Raw genomic sequence first — 22267 nt, 5'->3', positions numbered from 1 at the left:
GAGGACGCTGTGATCGGAGCTGTGTTTTTATTGTGTCTAGCGGGTTTCACAATAATGAACATGGAATGTTGACGTATACGTAAAACGATTGAAAGAATGGAGAGAAGGACTAAGAATCTCTGATGACAACTGGCAGTGCTACATTTGCTACAAGTGCCTGCACTTCAGCATCCGTACATTTATTGCTGTTCATCATACTTGCGAAATAAATTGACACAATGTTTACAGTGTGTTTACACTGCGTTTTAAATCATGGCGGCTGAGGGCGTTTTTGAACGCGTCTGGCTAATCAATGTCTACTTACAATGTCACGGTTAGTACCAGTTGCACTAGTTAGACCCTGCTCTAGAGTAGGAGCTAATTTGGTTCTCAAAAAAAGCAGTCCAGTACTAAAATTGTATCTAGTTCCGGTGGTGTCAAAATGGCCAAAAGTGGGTAGTTCCACATTAGTTCTGGTACTATGGAAAGGTTTTGGCGGTGCGAAAGGCCGTGAGCAAGGGTTGGGAATTTCTCCAAATGTCTTCTGATGAAAAAACAAACTCATCTACATTTTGAAGGCCTGGGGGTAAGTAACTTCTCAGCAAATAAACAGATACAGAGATACTTGCAACTAATTGGCTTTAATGAAGTGCAACATAAGTCATTAGAGTCCCATACATGATTAGAAACAAACATGTATGAGTGTGTGTGTGTGTGTGTGACCTGTTCTGTACAGCTGCAGCGCCGGCAGCAGGTGTGTGGAGTGCAGCTGTACACGCAGTGCTGGGACATCAAAGCCACAGCCATCTGTCTTCACACTCAAACACTGCAGGAAGACCGGCCGCGCTCGCCGAATCAGATTCACCAGAGCGTCCTGCTCAGAGAGAGAGTCACGGAAAGAGTCAAGAGGATTTACAGACAAACGGCTTCTTAACGGCTGCCTCATTTGTTTCTCACCGCCTGCAGTTTGACAGCGATGCACTGTGAATGTCTCCTGAGGGCCGCCATCCCACTGCTCAGAGTCTTCCGCACCGTGCCACATCTCTCCAGAGAGCGCTGAGAGCCACCCTCCACGCCACCCAAACCCCGGCACAGAGGCGGCACGGACGCCCGCCCACTGAACAGGGCCTTCACCGCTCCACTGAGAAGAGGAACAAGAGGGAGAAGGGGAGAGAAGTAATTTAGAGAGTTATTAGCATGAACCCACATCCATTTGGCTTCATAATTCGGTTTGTTTTTAATTAGTTAGGAAGCATTTTCATGTGTTCATGTGTACTCCAGCGAGGTTTACAAATGGTATGAAAGCCATGTGGCATGTTTCGAACACATGAACTACAGCATTGATGATATAAGTCATTAGTATTAATAAAAAGTGAATTATCAATAAAAGTGGCAAAAAAAATCATGTGGTATACTACACGAAAAAAAAAGAATAATAAATAACAGATATAGCATTTACAGACATAGCTTAAAAGCATAGAATAATGGCAATAATAAATTATATTAAACGAAAAAAATTAAAATAAATTTGAAACAATTAAATTAAACGATGACATTTTTTTTTTTTTTTCAAATTAACATTTATTCCTGTCCAGTTTACAACTAGTATGAAAGAGCACTGGTGTGTTTTGTACACATAACATACTACAGTACCGATAACGTAAAAGTCATTAATCTTAATAAAATGTTGATTTGCTGTAACCTCTCTATTACTACAAAGCAATAAATGTGCCAAAGAAATAGTACATGGTGTCACTAGATATAGTTTAGAAAAAAAAATTCAAAATGCTTGTCATACAGTTAATATTTTTATTTTATTTTCATCTTAATATTAATTTAGATTAAACAATTGAATGTCGTTCAAGTTAAATTTGTTTTAAATCATCTCTAGATATAGTTTGCTGAACAAAAAGCTAAATGGTAGAATTTATAAATATGGTTGGTAATTTTTTTTATTGAATGTAAGTAATACAATGCAATGTCATGTTATTTCATTTAATCTCAATTTTCTAAAGACACTTTCATACTAGAGCTTTTGCTCAAACAAACATCTGAAAACTGAACTTTGCAAATTAAAATGTGAAAAAGTTAGTTATATATTAGTTATAAATATAGGCAGTAATAGATATTTTATTTAATTGTATAATTTTATTTAAAAAAAAAAAAAATTAATGTGCACTCCAGTGTGGTTTACAGCTGTTATGAAAGCAATCTCGAATGGTTTGTACACACAAACTACAACAGAATTAATGTTGTATGCTGCATTTCTACAGAGGAACTGTTTTTAGTGAGCAGCTTGAACTCTTTTCATCGCTTGCTATGCATTTTTAGTCAAACTGAAAAAGAACAAAAAAGGAAAGCAAACAAACACTTTTTTCTAAAATTTGTCGACACTAGCCCTCACAATGATGCCGTCTGTACTCACACTTGTCTTTATTGTGGGACGTACGCATCATCAGCATGAATACAGATGTTTATCCCTGTTGCTAGGTTACAGTTCAGAAGAACAAGACACCAGTTTCTCTGTGTTTTTGAATCTGATTTATCACCAAAACTGAGCACACACAGCACTTGAGCTTGTCTGCTGGAGACGTAGTGCAAAAGATGCTTTCCAAGAGCAGTTTATTCAGTGACAAGCAGCTATGAGAAATGCATTATACTATATTAAATGAGATGTGGAAGAATGCAAAAAAGATAATTCTGTGTCATAATTGTCCCTTCTGTGGTTAAGGATGGACTGTTGTCATACTAATTTACATAAACCAAAAAAAAAAAAATTACATAAAAAAATATTTCATTTTCTGAAATGAAACATATTATAAACTTATATAAATATTTTCTAATATATATTTTATTACATATACTGGTTCACATGAACCAAACATATTCAATATTTTAATATAATTAATATTTTAATAATACTCATGAAAAATGTCAAATTATCAACTTTCAGAAATACCTTTTAACATTTTATTTACATTTAGCATGATTAAATATTCAGGATTTTGCTTGATGAGCGCTTGAATGCAAGCACTTTTAGAAGTCAACCATACAGCACTGATGAAAAAATAAAATGAAAAAATAAAAACTTTTTTAACATTTATTTTAATTTGCAAGATCCAATATTAAGAATTTTATTTTAATTTTAAACAAAAAACAAAACCTGCACAAAATAAAAATCTAATAATCACCTATCTTTATAACATCTTACATGCATTTCCTTATGTTTTACTACCATTTTTGGTATTTGTTTTATCAATTATTTATAAATATCATACCTGCTATTTTTATTGGCACCTTTATATAAAACTGGATATTAATGAATATTTTAATATTATTATGAATATTTTATTAATACTAATGAATAGTAAATCATTAATAACTTTCCAAATAACTTTAACAATTTATTTTACATTTAATCGGCAAAGTTCAATTTTCAGAATATTATCTGTGGAAAATCGTCAGTGATCATCTGCAGTCTCTTACATTGAGGAGTTCTGCAGGAGGGAGCTGGCGTTAAGGACAGACGGGTTGTTCTGCACCTGACCGAACCAGCCTGAGAGATCATAGCGGACCGGATCTGAACCCATCAGGTGAGCGATCTCACACTGCAGAGGCTGCTCGCACTGGCGCACTGAGGAGCAAGCAAGCATGAAAGATGAAACATCTCACAAAACATGAAAGCAGCAGGCCAGGATCAGGCTGGAGTACCTGTGCCACTGAAGAACTGACACACTCTTTCCAGAACTGTGCTCTCGGTGGAGCCCGGAGTGACCATCTCTTCATCCAGAACCCACAGGAGACCTCGAGAGTCGCCTTCTGGTCCTCGAACCTGAGAATGCACACAGACACTCGCTGTGAAACTTCCTGCGTGACTGACGAGTGTAAGAAGGGTGCTGAGGATCGGTGAGTGATACCTGCACTCCAGGCTGGTCCACAGCACACACCACCTCTGACGGACTCGTCTCCGGAGCTGTGAAATCCACAGCCACTCCCTCCTGTGAAAATCACCACCAAAGTTAATAATGACCTGAAATTCAAAATATCTTTCTTCTCCCCATTATTGTATCAAATAAACAGGCCAAAAAGATGCACTAAAAAGTTTTTATATAGTTGAGCAAGCAACAAAATGACAGTAAAACATGCAGAAAAAAAGAGATCTAAATTGGCAAATATATATATATATATATATATATATATATATATATATATATATATATATATATATAAATATGGATTTATTACATGAATAAATCAAACGTATTTAAAATTAAATGAAATTAATCACATTCAATATTGTATAATAATTTATAATAAATATTATCAATATTTGTTTGAGGATGTGAATAATACTGCCAAAAAAATTATATTTGGTGCCATAAAAAATAATTTTTAGATGTATTTATTTTTGACTAAATAGAAAAATGGCAGTAAAACATGCAAAACAAAAGTAATAGAGTAAGTATGGACAGGAATGTCATTTTATCTAGTATTTATTTAATTCAATTCAATTAAATCAGCAAGGTTCATACTCAATGTTTCTTCAAGTTGTCAATGACAAAAAAAAAACATTTTTGGAGTCAAAAATATTAATTATGTGGTGCCATAAAAAACATCGAGTTCATTATGGTCTAACACAGAAATAGAAGTTATAAATATATAGGAATGACACTTTATATATATATATATATATATATATATTAAATTAATAATAATAATTATTTTAGGTTGTTATATAACATTTTTACATAGTTTATTGACCAAATAAACAACATATCAGTAAAACATACAGAAATTATAAATATTAATATAAATGTTCTTTTGTTTTATACATCACTTAATATATTACTTTTTAAACAAAATTCAATTCAACTTAAATTAAATCAGCAAGGTTCATATTCAAAAGTAATATTTTTTGAGTGGTTGGGGGCGGTGTGTGTACCTGTGTGTATCTCTCCAGCGTGTGTGTGAACGTGTGGCTGAAGTAGTGCTCCAGCAGTCTCTCCTGTAAGTAGTTGTGACAGAGCTCAGAGAAGCCGGCGGCCCGCTCGTCACCGCTGTGTCTGGGGTTCCTCAGGCCCGGTGTGTCCACCACGATCACAGAGGCCAGCGTCAGCAGCTGAGAGTGCAGCGCTCTGGAGAGAGAACAAGAGGAACAGTGGGAAACATTGCTAGATCACTCAGGACAGATAGAAGTGTCACTGAACAGTGTGTTTACCTGTTGATGAGAGACACAATAGAGGTGAAGAGCTCCTCATACAGACCAGCTGCCATCCCTTCCACACACTGAGCGGCACTCAGTCTGGGACCTGCAGCACACACACACACACACACACACACACACACACACAGGACATCCTTAATTAAATAGAGCTTGTTTATGCTAAATTCTTAATAATTACAATGTTTTTAAAATAAGTTTCTTCTGCTGACCAGGGCTGTGTTTATTTGATCAAAATATAATAAAAACTGTAATTGTTTTTACAATTTAAAATCATTGTTTTCTATTTGAATATATTTTAAAATGTAATTTTTTCCTGTGATGCAAAGCTGAATTTTCAGCATCATTCCTCCAGTCCTTCAGTGTGACACGATCATTCAGAAATCATTATAATATATGGATTTGCTGCTCACAAAACATTTTTTATTATTATCAATGTTGAAAACGGATATATTTTTGTGGAATCAGTAATACTTGACCAACCAAGAAAAAGATTTAAAAAAAAGGAAAGAAAAGAAAGATAGAATGAATACTTTTATTCAGCAGTGAAGCATTAATTTGATCAAAAGTCACAGTAAAGACGTTTTTGTAACAAAGATTTATTTAAAATAAATGCTGTTCTTTTGTACTTCTATTCATTGAAGAATGCTGAAAAAATCTATCACATTTCCACAAAAATGTTAAGCAGCAAAAAGCAAACAAATAAAAAAAAAAATCCTGAAAACATTTCTTAATAGTAGTCTATGTCGGAATTAGAATTATTGGTTCTAACTTGGTTTTAATATGTGGCTTTCAGAAATAATTGTTTCTTAACTGATCACCATTCTGTGGTCAAATATCTTTTTATAATGATGCTAAACTGCTTAATAGCCTCAGTCCTCATTAACTGAATAATAAAAACTTCATACGAACAATATTTAATTCATTTGGTAAATATCCAAATACTAATAATAGCTCCTCTCTGAGATCTTCTCAGATTCTGGAGGGTTTAATATTATGCGGTGTGTATTTCTGACCGTCCTCTGGTTCCTCTGCGGCGCGGCGCTCTCTGACGCCCCCGGTGGCTCTCTGCAGTATCTGCCTCAGGTGGTGTTTGAAGACGGCAGTGTGGAGCTCCTCTCCCTCACATCCCAAGATGGCGCTGGCTGTCTGCGCGCTGTCAAAACTCATAAACTGCTTACGGCCCACTGAAGCCATGCAAGAACAGAAAAACAGAGAGTGAAGACTCACCTAATACTTTTCGCTTGACAAAATACAGCCGTTAAGTCCTGATTTACCCTTGCATGTTCCTGCGACGCCGAGATGGTAGATTCCTGCCAAAACATGCCAAATGGCCTTCTGCTCATCCGAGGAGAATCCTAAAGTGTTCATGGCGGCCAGTAGCTTCCCAAAACCTACTGAAGCTCTCTGCTTTTCATCCACCTGAAGAGAAGAATGAAAAACCAACTTTATTAAAATATATTTAAGAAAGGTTAAGGTCAGAACAAGACACTGCAAGACAGACAGACAGAGTCTTGGTGCTCATTTAGGAAAAGCAGGTTCAAGTCCAGTCTATGGAAAGAGTACAAAAAAATTCTGCTCAAGTAAAAGTACCATTACATTAATGCAATTTTACTTGAGTACAAGCAAAAGTACCAGTCTAAAAATGTACTCAGGTAAAAAGTAGCTCATTTAAAATGTACTCAGGGTAAAAATTACTTAACATTTTAACAGTGGGAGTGAGGCAAAACAAGACATAAAATGTTTAAATTAAAATTATAAGAAATTAATTACTAAGAAAAAATCAATGTATACTTTAAATGTGAAATTAAAATGGCCAGTATGTGTCAGAAAGTCACTGTTAATAAGTGAGTCATTGTGATTGAACCGAATCATTTAAACAGTTGATTCATTCAGGAACTAAACACTGTCATGCACAAAACTGTGCTTTGGTGGCTGTGTTTGGAATTCTTTTTTGCTGTAGAAATAGAGCAGAAACAGGCAATATGGTGTCTAAAATGCAATGCTCTTAATTAAATTGTTTACTGAACTGCTGTAAAATTCTATATGTAATCATGCTGATTTTTGGAGGAAAAAACTGCATTCATCAAGTGATACTGATTTACTATATTCAATTATAAAAATATACACATTTTCTGCCCGTATCTTCAATTTTGTGATCATTCTAAATGCACTTTACCAGACTGAATCACACAGTGAAAGAACGCACGTCATTCAAACAACAATTTATGATATTATCGCAGACGATATATAGCAATACACTCCGCATCACTGTCTTTTTGGCTCATTTGTGCAAAACCTCTTGCTAAAATGTCAAAGCTTCATTTTAACCACCCATGTAACGAAGCAATTATTTAGCTTACCTCTACATGCTTGCGAAAGGTTAATGTCTTGTCGAGATTTTATAAGCTGCTAGTTTGGTCTCCCTAGGTATAGCGCTTTTCACTTTTTCACAGTTTAAAGCTTCAGTATCTTAATGTCTTAAGTCCCATTTAGCAGATTAGAGCTGGCTGATAATATACTTTACATTTTGCAAAAATATAAACAATCAAGAAGTTGAGATTAGCTTTATTGTATATATCGGTTTATGTTAGTATACTGTATGTAGGTGGATAAAATTGGATGTCGATCCAACTCTTCATACATTGTTGGGCAGTAATGTAAACAATAAAAATGTTTAGTTTAATTAAAAACATAAATTTAATAATACTAATAAAGGTAACTTTTTTATATATAGCACCTTTAAAAGTAACTTAGAAATTTAATTTACATTTCATTTAAATTGGTTAACATTTAATTCTATAATTTATTTGAAACTGAGTTACTTAAGTCATTTGTGGATTAATGCGTATTAGAGATGCGAACCGTTTAAAACGATTCAGTTCGATTTGGTGAACTGAATGAATCGTTCGCGAACCGGATATCCAGACTGCTTTGTTTTGAACTCTCTCACAACAGACACGGAAGAGAAGACAATGCTGAATAAAGTCGTCATTTTTGCTATTTTTGGACCAAAATGTATTTTCGATGCTTCAAAAAATTCTAACTGACCCTCTGATGTCACATGGACTACTTTGATGATGTTTTTCTTACCTTTCTGGACATGGACTGTATACCGTACACACAACTTCAATGGAGGGACTGAGAGCTCTCAGACTAAATCTAAAATATCTTAAGCTGTGTTCCAAAGATAAACGGAGGTCTTACATGTTTGGAACAGCATAAGGTTGAGTTATTAATAACATAATTTTCATTTTTGGGCGAACTAACCCTTTAATGTAATTAATTTAGTTAGTTTTAACTAGTTAGTTTTTTTCTCTGTGTTGGATTGAATTGTAGGTAGATGTGGAGATAAGAGGATCAGGAAATGTTACAAGCTAGACATAAATGTTTGTTTCCCACATGTGCACCAAATCTCGACATTTCAGAGCAGATGCACTTATGTTTAAACATTATTTTTTTTCCCTTATGTTTTTTCTTTTTTTTAAACAGTTCATACCTTGGTTGGGCATGAAATTCCAAATGAGTTGTGTTCCTTTAACTGGTGCAGCTGAAGTTCAGACCTGTGATTAGAAAACAAGACTTAAATTTAAACAGGAAATGACATCCGACAAGATCCTGCCCCCCCAAGCTCTCTGGAGCTTTTGTTTTAAGGCAAAGCTATGAAAAGAGCAGGCCTTCTGCCAAAGCAGCGTTCGCTGAAGACCCTGTGCGTGCCTCTAAGAGGAAACCGCATCCAAAAACAAACCCCTAACAATAGGGTGAATGAGCTGGGGTTTAATGATGGGTAACTTTGTCTATCTAATAACACTGCACTCAGGCTTGTAAGGGACAGAAGTCAGGAAACCAGAAAGAGGCTTCACAATACAAGAAGCAAATGCTACTGAGTGTGACCGCAGAGATCTCCAGGGACCCAACTGACCTCATGTCTGTGCTGAGGCCTGCGAGCATCTGGGAGAAAACCAGGAAGTTACTCTCTCCCTCCGGCCTCTGACACACCCTCCACTTCTCCAGCAGCATAGTCTGAAACAGAGAGAGGAAACATTAGTGAGAACAGATGGACTAGAACAGACAGAAAGACAGGCAGATGTAAGAGCAGATTAATCGATGTTTAAACAGACAGACAGATATGTGTGCATTTTGAATTTAGTTTAGGGTTTTTTTTAATGTCCAAATTGTTTTTATTCATGTACATTTTTATTTCATTTTTCATTATTTTAGTACATCATGTTAAATTAAATGAAAAGATAGATAGATAGATAGATAGAAAGAAATATAAAAACATACATTTTACCATAACGACTATACAATGTCAGTACTCCGTATTAATTCAAACTGCTTATAATATGACTGCTGCTTTTTTCCTGTGCACTTTGACACTGGTCTGCGCTTGACTGTAGTCGCGTCTGTCTGCTAAATATTGAGTTTATTTAACACACCGTAATTTATTGGAATTGTTTGAACTAGAGTCACTACTCACCTCAATGTTGGTCTAAAGGCTTATTACTTAATAAAGTAAGAAAACACAGTAACTTAAGTGACTGCAAACAGCCGAGAAAGAAAACACGTGTAACAGTATATTGGATCCGGGCAGGTCTTAAAGTGACAGCAGTCTAATATTCCTGCTGTCTGTTATACACGTTACTCAAACAACAAAAGAGAGAAAACCTCTCGCTGATCTTTGACTAAATCACTTGTGGCAGTGTTTTTATACATTTGATTACTTCACACAATGTATGCATCATTTCGTTTTTTTTTGTCCTATTGATTGCAATTAGTTTCTTACTCTTTTTTTTTAATTGCTGACTGTTTGCTTGTCTTCAGTGAGCTTGAGTTTCTTTAAGAATTATGAAATTTATACAGTATCAACAATTTGACATCACAAAAGACCTAATTTAAAGCAAAAATATCTATATTGTGATATCGTTACTGACACATAAAATTGCTAATATCGTGATAAGATTTTGATTACATCGCCCACACCTAACTAACAAACAAACAAAAAGACAGACAGACAGATAGATAGAGACAGATGTACGAGCAGATGGACAGACAGACAGACAGATGGACAGACTGAAGCACCTGCAGATGGGCGGCAGCAGCGAGTCCGGCGTGGTTGAAGTCCAGTGAGAGCACCATAGCGAATCGAGTCGAGGCCTCGCTGTGAGACGAGCTCACACACCCGAACGAGCGCAGCACTGTAAACACTGCCTGGAGCCGCTCTACTGCAGTTACACACACAAATCATGTCTCACAACCTGTGACAAGGGACAAACACCACTAAACAGCTTCTAAACTGCTGCTATAGCGTTTCACCTATCACTGACATCAGCAGAAACAGATTCACACAGATTCAGTGGCGCGAAACACGTCACACTGTGAGAGGAAGACGCTCTTGTAATTACAGGATCGAAGCCTGTAACCATCAGAGGCTCCAATGAGCAGATTCAACCAGTGAGGCCAAGTTCACGTTCAAGAGCTGTTGTTTTCTGTCGTTCTATAGGTTTGGGTTACAGACACGGAAGTGGATGCACTCACAGGTAAGGCTTCCTCCCGCTGTTCCCGCTTGTTTCAGCAGCTCCTGGGAAAATGACTGACAGGAAGTGGTCTTCCCTGTGCCACTGCGGCCCAAAGCCACCAGCGTCTGGTCTCTCCGCTGACCCACCATGGACACGTACACCCTCCTCACCAGAGCCTGCAGCGGGCCAGGAGCCTCCCAGGACTCCCAGCGTCTGCTCCGAAGCCCCTGAAGCAAAATGCATGTCACACCCTCACAAAAAAAAGTTCTGTTGGGGAATCAAAGTCTTCATCTTGAAATTATAGCATTCTGAGTAGTGCTGTCAAACAATTAATCACGATTAATCGCATCCGAAATAAGTAAGTAAATAATAAAGTAATTGTTTACATAATATATGTATAAGTAAGCACATATGCATGTATATATTTCAGAAAAAATTTGTTTATATATAAAATATATTTATATATTTTAATTTATATATTTAATTTAATTTAATTTCTAGCGATTAATTGTTTCTGAGTAATAAAGTCTTTTTTTATGTTACATACATACACGCCTCAATAAAAATAAATAAATATAGCCTATCACTGATATTTATAAATAAATAAAAATATGTATATACAGTATGTATAAATTACATTAAAATTTGATGTAGAACGCTACCTCAATAGAAATTCAGCAACTGAACTGAATTTAAAATATATTAATAATTTTTGATTAAATAAAGTTGATTAAATAAATAAAGAAAAAAGTAATGAAAATAAATGTATATATATAACAATAACCTACAACTGATACATAATATAACCTTTATATTTTAACAATGCACAATATATTCTATAAATAATATAATATTTCATAATTCATGTACAATGACTGTTACAAATACCTCAATAAACAAATACCTTGGTAGAAATTCAGCAACTGAACTGAATTATAAAAGGCATTCTCAATTCTCAATTTCTTAATAGTCCCAAACCCGGTATTATGACCACAAAACACAGAAATGCAATGGTGCTTTTTCTATTTAATAAGCAAACTAATTTACAACTAATGTGCTGTATGTAACTACTGTAACTAATGTCCCGTGATCATACAGGTCTCACGGATGGGTTTGTAAATACACTGCTCTTACCTTCCCTGGCGAGGACAGCGGAGGCCACAGAGCCAGTAGATTGGGCCCAGCGTGAGTCAGTGGTAGATGTCCTTTAGCTCGACTGGTCAGAGTGTGAAGGACGCTCGACTCGTTCACACTCACCAGGTCGCTCAAGTCCTCACACAGGTCCAGCTCAGGTGGGTTCAGCTGAACACAGCCACCAACAAAACTCAACACTGGTCACGCACATCAGGATGACTTAAAAGTACACACATCCATCTGTATCGCTCAAATACAGCGTTTATGCCATTCACTGCAACTTCATTTGGAACTCCTAGTTTTAGACATTGTTACTTTTGATATTAACAAAGTCTCATCTTTCAGATTCGGTTCATTTCAATATGAAATTCAAATGCCGTTTTTTCAACCGTCAATAAACAGCTTGTAAACAAAGTGTTATATAGCATTAAATTTACCTCAGGAAAGTAATTCATTGTCAACAGCTCGTTAGTTCACTAAAGAGATAAATTCTAGAGAAGAGCATTTCACTAAATATATGCACTACATTAGTCTATATATTCATTATATTCCACTTAACCTGTTAGTGATGCCTTAATTATTTAATACAGATCTTTAAATAAATATGTCTTAAAGTTAATAATTAGATTTAAGGTCCTTGCACACCGAGTCTGTAATTTTCATATCCATTTTTGTTTCATATTCATCATCCTTTCATATCTAAATGCTTGCTATGGAGGTGAAAACGCATACAATCAAACCTGATCCCAATAGTTTTAAGACGGACGAAAGTTTCACAAACGCGATTGACACAACACGAGGTCGTATTTATTTTCTAACGTGCAAAACATGTGTGCAATGACATTTAGACAATGTAAAAACAGCTTCATGTGCAATTTACATGTTTGCATACTTTTTTTTGAATGTTTATTATTATATCTAAAATAGCGTTTGAATTTAATACTTCGGGATCTGTTTTTCATTGTAATTGTTTTATAGTAATATGCAGATTAATAGGGCTTGCAGATAAATGAAAAAAAAGGAATTTGATGTCTTTTTCTGTACTGAACCATTATGTCAAAACTGAGGTATGTACCGAACCATCATGTTTGTGTACTATTATACCCCTACTAGCGTTAAATAGTTCACCTTTTCAATCTCATACTGGGAGACGTCATGGACGGATCCATCAGAGTCCAGTCGAACCCTCACCCTGCCATCAGGGAGCTCCGGTGTGCCTTCGTCCGGCTTTAGCTGAGTGGCTAATGAGACAAATCAGAGGCCAGGCAGGTCAAAGGTCACTGTAAAACTCAATGTTAATCCAATATTTTGTGTACAAGTTTGTGACATCTTAAAAGCAGCCACATCAAACATAGTGCAACAACTCATATGAATTATTTTATTGCTGCTTTTGTTCTTTTTAGAGCCTGACAGATTTTGGTTCATGAGGACACTGCAGTTCTGTGTGTTTGTACTGTATGCAGTAATCTTCGAATCTTGTTACATGGCAGCCTCGGCGCGTAGATTTAGCGAGTCTATGAGCTTGATAAGATAAGAACACTAAACCCATTCATCACTAAACTGAAGCATTGTAACAGCTAACAGCACCATAGATCCGATCAGCACAAAGATTAGCCTCTGAGCCATTTACGATCTTTTCATGCAAAGAGAATCTTGCACCAGAAAAGATATATTTTAAGCAATATGAAGTTTAAAATACGGGAGCAAGAGCTGACACTGAAAGCAGTGTGGTGGCTTTTACATAGTATGAAAACAGTGACTTCTGGGATAGAACCAAAAATAATAATAAGGCCACATGTTAATAGCATCCTCTAAAGCAACACGCTAATAATAACCTGTAACTCAACACCACAGGAGAGCTGGTCTAGTGTTCAGACATGTTTTCAGGAATGATAAACCAGTTCAACAACTACCAAAAAAATACCAAACAATGTGTCCTTAACTACGGAGCCCCGCATGTGACATGCAAGAAAAAATAAATAAATCGTGTGCATGATTTACTAATTCGTTCCTTGAATGTACTAAAATGTGCACACGATTACTATTGCATTCCCTCGATTTACTATTATGAATTAGTAAATCGTGCACACAATTTATAAATCGAGTGAACGAAATAGTAAATTGAGGGAACGCAACAGTAATCGTGTGCACGTTATAGTACATTGAGGGAATGAATTAGTAAACCGTACACACGATTTAGCCTACTATTTTTTTCCTGCATGTCGTGTGCGGGGCTCCGTACTTAACAACAGATTTTCTCTTAAATGTCAAGTGGACGCTCAAGCACGGGTGTAAGAGGTGACTAACCGAGTGTATAACCGTCTTTGTGAGCATACCACACTTTGCCAGCTTCATACCACACATCCTTCTGCAGAGAGAAAGAGAAAGAGAAAACAGCTTTCTACAATCCAGTGTTTTATTAACTAAAATTAAAATAAAAATATTTATGATAAATTAAAGCTAAAAAGAAAATTAATAGATACTTTAAACGTAAAAAAAAAATTATATATATATATATATATATACACACACATCATTGGTACATTCTTGCCAATAGTTAATGCAGTTAACTTATGACTGTTAAATGTAAAAAAAAAAAATAAAAAAAAAAAATTCAATAAAAAAGTTACAGCAATAATACAAAATACTCAGCAATCTCAAAGTATAGTATAACCCCCATTGCTGCTGAAAAAAAAAAAACAAGTAAAATATAACCACAATAAAAATCTAGTTTTGACTGAATGAATATAAAGCAGACTTGCATCTCAGAGTAATAAATAAAAAAGGTGAGAAAGTTTCAACTAAGAAAAAAACTAACAAGATTTTGTGAGAATTGAGATAAAGTCACTGTGAAATATTAAGTCAAATTGTGAAACAAAGTCGAAATTACGTGAAAGTCTCAGTTGGTGTCAGTTATAAATAAATTATATTAAACTTGTTATTTAATTATTTTTAAATTATAAGATGCCAGAAAGCAACATTAAGAATGTCACAAAATGTTTTTAGCTTTACAAAAACCTGAAAGCTTCGAGAAAACTATGGTCAGAAATTTTCCAAAATTTGACAAAAACAGTCACTTTTGGAGATGGTGAAGGTGTATCACGCTAATATAGCAGTGATGTGTTTGTGATGGTCTACCTACCACTGGAACCTGGGGCTTCTCTCTTATGGGGGTTACAGTGATCTGACCCTCAGGCTCTTGCCTCGGCTCTTTCACTTCCTGTTTCAGGGGTTTCACTTCCTGTTGCACCTTTACTTCTTTCTTCGCCTCTTTTTCCAGCGGTGGTGCTGGAGTTTTCTCTGTCTCTGTCCTGGGGCTAGGCGTCTGCTCCTGCCGGCTGACCTCTGGAGTGGTAGTCTCTGAGCCGGTTTTTGGATTTTTTGGGTCGGGTGACATTATCCTCCTGGGGGAGGACGTTTTCTTCTCTGTCAATGCGGTGTGGCGGCCACGTTCCCCGTTCACCAGCTGCTCCGCTCGAAGCGCCATCTCTGCTTCCAGTATCGGTGGAGTTTGGTCAGGAAGTAAGAAGTTCTGGACCAGGTTGTCGCTGAGTTTCCTGGGCTGTGAGGGGCATTAAAACACAAGCAGCTTGATTCAAGTCATCTTCAGTTCAAAACAAGCCCTCACATGCTGCTAAAGCCAACTAAAACCAGCTCATAATGCTGAGTTCATAAATCAAGTAAGTGAAGAAACTTCTTAGGAAAACATTTCTTAAGCTTGGTAAGAATATTATAAGTTTGCAAATATTTTCTTAAGAACAACTTTTTTTTTTAAGAAAGAAGTTAAGACATTTCTTAACTCATAAATGCCATTTTTGAAAACACTGATATTTTAAGAACTTTTTTTCTTGAGGAAGATGTTAAGACATATCTTTAGATTAAACAATTTCATGACAATATTCTTAATTTTTTTGCCTTAAGGAAAAAGGTAAGATGTTTCTTAATATCAATTCAAAAAATTCTGATTCTTGGAATTATTACAAAAAATTTAAGAACATTGTCTATTCTTAAGAAGTTAAGACATTTCTTGAGATGTATATAATACAAATATACCAAGTTCATAACAATGTTCTTAAGCATAATTATTGAAATTTTCGAATATTTTAATAAGATCTTATTTTTCTTAGGAAAAAAAGTTACATTTGTATAGCAACATTCTTCGAAACAGTTAAAAAAAAAAAATCTTTAGAGCATCTTTGTAGTGTACTATAGATTTGTTCTTATAATCATTTATTTCTGTATGTGTTATGTTGTATTGCTTAAAAATAATAAAGTCATTAAACATCTTAGTTTTGGGGATGTAAGACAATGGAGGTTATCTGAACCTAGAGGTTATTTACCTCAGCTTTTCAGGAATTCACACATTCCAAGAACATTCTTTTCAGGAATTTAAATTATTCCTAAATTCTGTCTTTTGAACATTTAAATAAAGTTTTGGGGATTTTAAACATTCTTAAAGTTAGACAGCAGTTTTAAAGAATGTTATCCTGAAGAATATGTTGTCTGGCGTCTGGTAAATCATCCTGGAAGATGGAAGTACCCGCTTCAGTGTTAAATAAGCTACTTTTCCAGCAGGTCTTCCATCAGAATCTCACCATCTTCTCCTCCTTGAGCTCTGGCTCTTTGTGGCGCGTCTCTTTCTCGGTCTCTCTCACCAGCTGTTTGAGGAATCCTCCCGGGACGGCGGAGAGAGGAGGAGGCGGTGTAGCGGTGGTGGTGGCGGCGGCTGGAGGCTTCTTCTCCTCCTTGATCTGAAGACAGATGAGGAATACAGGAGCTCCAGTCATGAACTCCACACACACAAACAAACAACTCACACAATCACATGAAACATTTTTAGAAGGAAACTACAGGCTACGACAAATTATTGTGAAATTATAACCTTACTTTCCCAATATTAGCATGACTATATAGCGTGAATCTTCTACCAAAACACAGCTAGTTGTACCAAACCATGGTAAATGTTTATGAGGGTGAACTCTAACCATAATATTTTTAGTAAGTGCCCCATATACACGCTGAATGTTTCCACTGATGCCCTTGCCACTCTATTAGCAGCACTTGCAGAGATATTAAACACATGTGAGCAGGCCAGCAGAGCTGAAACTCTAGATACAGTCTACAATAACTGCACTTCATGACCGAGAGCATTCAGTCCGCAATACCAGCTAGCTTAAACTGCCTATGAAACTTGTGTGCTGTTATATGTGACCCTGGACCACAAGGAGCACGGGTATATTTGTAGCAGCAGCAAACAATACATTGTACGGGTCAATATTATATATATAATAATCAATATTATATAAATAATAATAATTATGCCAAAAATCATGTTCCATGAAGACATTTTGTAAATTTCCTTCTATAAATTTATCAAAAGTACATTTTTGATTAGTAATATGCATTGCTAAGGACTTCATTTGGACAACTTTAAAGTTTTTTTTCTTAATATTTAGATTTTTCTTTTTTTCTTTTTTGCACCCTCAGATTCCAGATATTCAAATAGTTACATCTTGGCCAAATATTGTCCTAACAAACCATACATCAATGCAATTTCAAAAAACAAAAACAAAAAAAAGTGACCCTTATGACTGGGTTTGTGGTCCAAGATCACATATAGTTAAGTGCAGATGGCAGCTGGAAACAATTGGACAAGTCATTTATTTGGCTTAGTTTAGCACCCCATGACAGATTCAGGTCGAGTTAAAACCCTTGATTTACAGAATAACGGCACCCATGCTAAGACTCTTGTCATGCTAATGCACAACAGGCAGTGGAGCACCATAGTGAGCAAAAACTAAAAATGTTTGTATATACACACACACACACACACACACATATATACATATATATATATATATATATATATATATACACAAGCTATACATTAACCTTTAGTAAATTTACCAAGACAAATTCCTCGTATATATGTATACATACAGTACTTGGCAATAAACGTGACTCTTCTATCAAGCTTTAGTGAGTATAAACACACACACACACACACTACAAACTTTAGTTTGAAAAAGTATTTTATGATTGTAAAGTCTTTTTCTTGTCACTTTAATTTCCATTTGAAGATTTCAAAATTAAAATATTTTAAATAAGAACTTATATATATATATATATATATATATATATATATATATATATATATATATATATATATATATATATATATATATATATATATATACATATAAAATATATATATTATAATGTATCTAGCATACATTCTTCATATACTTTGTCCAAATAAAACTACCAGCTACCAAATGAAAATGAAGATAATGCTAGCAAACAAACATGATGGCCTGACTTGAGTCATAGGAAATGTATTAATAAATTGCTAATTGATCTTTGCAGGTAATCTCAGGAACTTCATGTGTTTTAATTATAGCCTAGGACAAGGGAAGCAACATTTGATACTATTGTTGTTAGGTTTGATGATGCAGTTATAATTTAATTCTTTCCTCTTTTACAGAAGCTGTATTTGTACGTCTAATACCTGCAACAGGAAGGTTACAGAGACTTAAAGAGACGCAGGCAGTCTTTGACTTTCATATTAAAGATAATGTCAGTGTGTGGTCTGTGTGAGACTGATGCCAGACTACAAGCATCTCAGAAAGAGCAGTAATTAAACAGTGGACTGGTGCTGGTTAATAAACGGCGAGTCAAGCAGCAGTCGGGTTAGTTGAGCTGAGCTCCAGGCCTGCACCTCCCTTCTGTTCCCAGAGTTTTAAGCGTGAGGAGAGAGCCATGGCTGGACGAGGGGTGAAAGGTCGGCCGGAGAGATCACAGCCAGGTGTGATGTGAGCGAAGACACAGAGTGGAGCAAAGGATGGAAACAGTGACACTGTGGACCTGCAGAGGGAGAGAGAGAGAGAGAGAGAGAGACACAAAATTATCATAATATATTCGGATGATTCTCATGGAGAAATGGGTCTCTGGGTCATTTTTATACAAATAAAGTGAGTAAGTAATATTAAACACCGTAAAATATATATAAATAATAATTAATAATAATAATAATAATAATATATTCCATCATCCTGCATGCAAACTTAAAAAAAAAAAGTACTTGGTATGAAAAATGTATAGCTTTAACATTTACTAACTGCCGGTTGTGAAATGTATTCTTTTCCCAGTATTACTATAAATATTCTAGAAAAATACTCAGTTACGACAGGTGATTATATATTTTAATATTATAAATATTTTATAAAATATTACCATTTTATGATATTGTAATTTTGAATAACAGTCAAACAATTAATATAATTCTATATATGCAATCTTATATAAATATATAGTAAATATAATCAATAATTACCTTACTTATACATATATACTTACTAATTATATGTAGTTATAGTTTTATATATAAAACATTTCAATATATAATTAAACAACTAAACATGAATTCTTAATTATAAATATAAAAATATAATCATATAATACAACTATATAAAAATGTATTTTTGCATACTCAAATTGTCAAGTGATTCAGTCTAAATAAATGCAGTTTCTTAAAATCCAGAATTTGTGTGTGAAATCTGAGCAAACTGGTGAGACAGACAGCAGATACAGGATTCATTATGCAAATTATTCGACACATAAAAACATCTGTGTGTTCATCTGTTGCTTTGAGATGTTTATTCATAACATTTCAAATGAAACAAAACTTCACTTTTTGCTCTTCATTCACAAGCAGTTTAACCAAGAGTGACAAAACAGGAGAGAATGAGCGGGCCGGCTGACCGGTGCAGGTAACAGAGGTCATCGCTCCGAAAACATACTGTAATGCAGAAGATCTGGGTGTAATTAATAGTGGCGCTGGCTAAGGAGCCGAGGATCACCAGTGCTCTTGCTTATATATAAATATTAGACCTTGACACATAACTCCATGCATTTAGAGGGAAGGAAGGAGCTGAGTCACATCTATAGTATGAAACAGAGTATGTTATGTTTTGGGTAATGCCCCAGAAACCACCAAAACACCCTAGAAACCTGCTAAACCCCAGAACAACCTGGCATCATGACAGAGAGTTTTGCACAGGCATATACAAAACAAATCTAGAATTAGGCTGTGGATGATAACCCCAGCTGAGCTTCAGGCAATAAGGCACTAAATGAAAGAGATTATGTTCTTCTACAGTCTTCAGTGAGACATTCGCTTCATGATAAACACAGATCACCCGCTCCAGCAACACAAACAAACCCAGAAGCCGAGTCTAATGAAGGCCGGATGGCAGGAATCGACTGGGAACTCGTTTCCAAGTCAGTGTTCAGCCAGCAGTTATTTTGACACTTTGTTCACTTAAGATGCTGTAAACTCACATTTGGCACACTCCAAGGAATCAACCAACACAGACAGCTGATAATGAAATGAAATTACATGAATTAAAATATGATGAGTAATGATGAACATAATTTAGATTATTGTACTGCAACCACCAAGCAAAACTAGCGTTCATGTATTACTATGACAAATAAGTTAAAAGAATAAGTAAATAAAATAATTCCATCACTTATGGTCCTGTTTTTATTTTTATTTTTGTACCAGTGTCAGAAATTAAATTTTACTAAAGTTAAATATTTATCAGATTTTTCTGGGTATACTTTTTCTTACCGTATAAATTATACAGCTATCCTTTTGACCGATATCTCATCCATTCATTGACAAATTCTTAGTCTAAATGAGTGAATCTCATTTTTCTTTTTTTCGTTCTGAAACATTTAACTAGTTCTAGAATAGAATATTTAAAATATAAGACACATTAAAAATATCAGATATTACAAACAATTTGAATTCCTGGGCTTTTTTGCCCTAATTAATTTCTGGCCGTGTTACCGTGGAAAACGCCACAATTTTAGACATGCACTATAGTAATAGTACCATGTTAACAACATTTAAATATAGTAATCATCAAATATCATGGACTATGTCAAACTTTCATGTATCTTTTTTTAAATGACAGCCGTAATATAAACACTAGCTCACTTGTTTCCTGCAAATCACTTCATTTTAATGCAAATGCACATGAAGACCGACTGGTGAAGTTTAATTCGCAGGACACTCATGACACTGCATTCACATTTCCAATCCTGTCGAACCTCAACATCTTGTCATCCGCTTCGACATTACACAGCAAACAACAAAACAAATTAGTCAGAGGCAGAAAACGATCCTGGGAGCTCAGATTTCAGCAGGAGCCAGCACCAAGTTTAGTCAAACACAAGGCCTCTCATTTCCCAACCTGAACAAACCACGGCCTAGACGAATGGCTCCAAGTCCCGAATCTCATAAGGAGAACTCAAGACCGACCGTACGGGACGCGGGTGTCTGCGAGGGTCCGGGATCTATAAATAAATCACAGGATCTACAAAAAGAACAGATTTTGGGAGTCAATATGAAAAACCAAAAAGGCATACCTTGTGATGGTTCCTCGATGGAGTAGAAGAATATATCCAATGAGAGAAATGTATGCGTGAAACTCCGGGGAAAAACTAAGAGGCCAAAAGCAAGGTACACAGTCTCACTGTCCCTGAGAGGGTGAAGCTACAATCTGAAATAGAGTGGCAGGACACACACACACACACACACACACACACACAGATAAGCATGGCAGCTGAGTTAACACAAGACTCTGCTATAAATATCCCGCGGCTAGAAGAGGTGGGACATACTACCCTGTTTGGGAAACACTTGAGTGCAGTAAACGGGGGTGGGGGGGACATTATTTCGACTTTAACATGTTGCGGATCCGACAGGATGTGTTGTCTGATGTGGATGATTTTAAAACGTGCTGGATTACGCAGGCAGCAATGTTTCTGAACACTTTGTCGAGGCTGGACGTCCAGAATGACCCTGTTTGGACGCTGGAAATCGGTCTCGAAAGCAGTGCTGGAAACAGCTCGAAAAAGCACTCAAGTCATACGTCCGCAGGCTTGCTAATGACTGGCGTTGCAGTTTGATGGACAGACTCAGCTGGGAGACGCAGGGGTGGGAGGTGAGCTGCGGGAGGAGGTGTCAGAGAGAATTAGAGAGAGGACACAAGCGTATCAGCACAGTCATGATCTCTGGGAGGAACTGCCGGAGGCCAATGGACATCGCGGTTTTCATAAGGGAGGAGCGGAGCCATCATTTTGATCTCAAGATGATCTTCATCATTATAAATGTAATCTTTAGCAGACCTGATTATCATCTTTTAAATCAATTTCACACGAAAGGTCTCACTTTGTCAGAAGGCGCATTCATTAAATCAGCTGAAACTGTTTAGGCAGATTCAAATGGGATGGATACAATTTGATTTTAGATTCTGAAATGAATAAACACTACAATGATTCACAAGTGTGCATTCCAAACACTTCAGTTCACATGACATGAGATGCATTCGTTGTATGGGGCATC

The 22267-nt window shown here is 35.8% G+C and overlaps 1 protein-coding gene across 4 annotated transcripts in view; it reads right to left on the bottom strand.

Moving 5' to 3' along the window:
- LOC127966061 (unconventional myosin-XVIIIb) overlaps positions 1-21480 on the bottom strand; it is a 49079-nt gene extending 27599 nt beyond the window's left edge. For 3 of the 4 annotated variants that reach the window (XM_052566882.1, XM_052566883.1, XM_052566884.1), the window contains exons 1-20: positions 21289-21455; positions 18578-18717; positions 16449-16606; positions 14996-15415; positions 14161-14221; positions 12982-13094; positions 11854-12021; positions 10739-10946; positions 10283-10425; positions 9123-9223; positions 8700-8763; positions 6478-6622; positions 6217-6387; positions 5198-5288; positions 4922-5114; positions 3897-3977; positions 3691-3811; positions 3466-3613; positions 937-1120; positions 703-853 (exon numbers count right to left, since the gene is read on the bottom strand). In XM_052566882.1, coding sequence (XP_052422842.1) covers positions 703-853; positions 937-1120; positions 3466-3613; positions 3691-3811; positions 3897-3977; positions 4922-5114; positions 5198-5288; positions 6217-6387; positions 6478-6622; positions 8700-8763; positions 9123-9223; positions 10283-10425; positions 10739-10946; positions 11854-12021; positions 12982-13094; positions 14161-14221; positions 14996-15415; positions 16449-16606; positions 18578-18614 — 2758 coding nt within the window. In that variant the 5' untranslated portion in view covers positions 18615-18717; positions 21289-21455. Of the gene's footprint in view, positions 1-702; positions 854-936; positions 1121-3465; positions 3614-3690; positions 3812-3896; positions 3978-4921; positions 5115-5197; positions 5289-6216; positions 6388-6477; positions 6623-8699; positions 8764-9122; positions 9224-10282; positions 10426-10738; positions 10947-11853; positions 12022-12981; positions 13095-14160; positions 14222-14995; positions 15416-16448; positions 16607-18571; positions 18718-21288 lie in introns of all 4 variants that reach the window. The other variant, XM_052566885.1, reaches the window with a different exon arrangement.
- Positions 21481-22267: the final 787 nt, after the last annotated feature.

This window comes from Carassius gibelio, chromosome B10 (assembly GCF_023724105.1).
Source record: "Carassius gibelio isolate Cgi1373 ecotype wild population from Czech Republic chromosome B10, carGib1.2-hapl.c, whole genome shotgun sequence".
Taxonomy (NCBI): Eukaryota; Metazoa; Chordata; class Actinopteri; order Cypriniformes; family Cyprinidae; genus Carassius; species Carassius gibelio.
The sequence above is the reverse complement of the archived record's forward strand: the minus strand, read 5'-3'. Positions and strand labels throughout refer to the sequence as shown.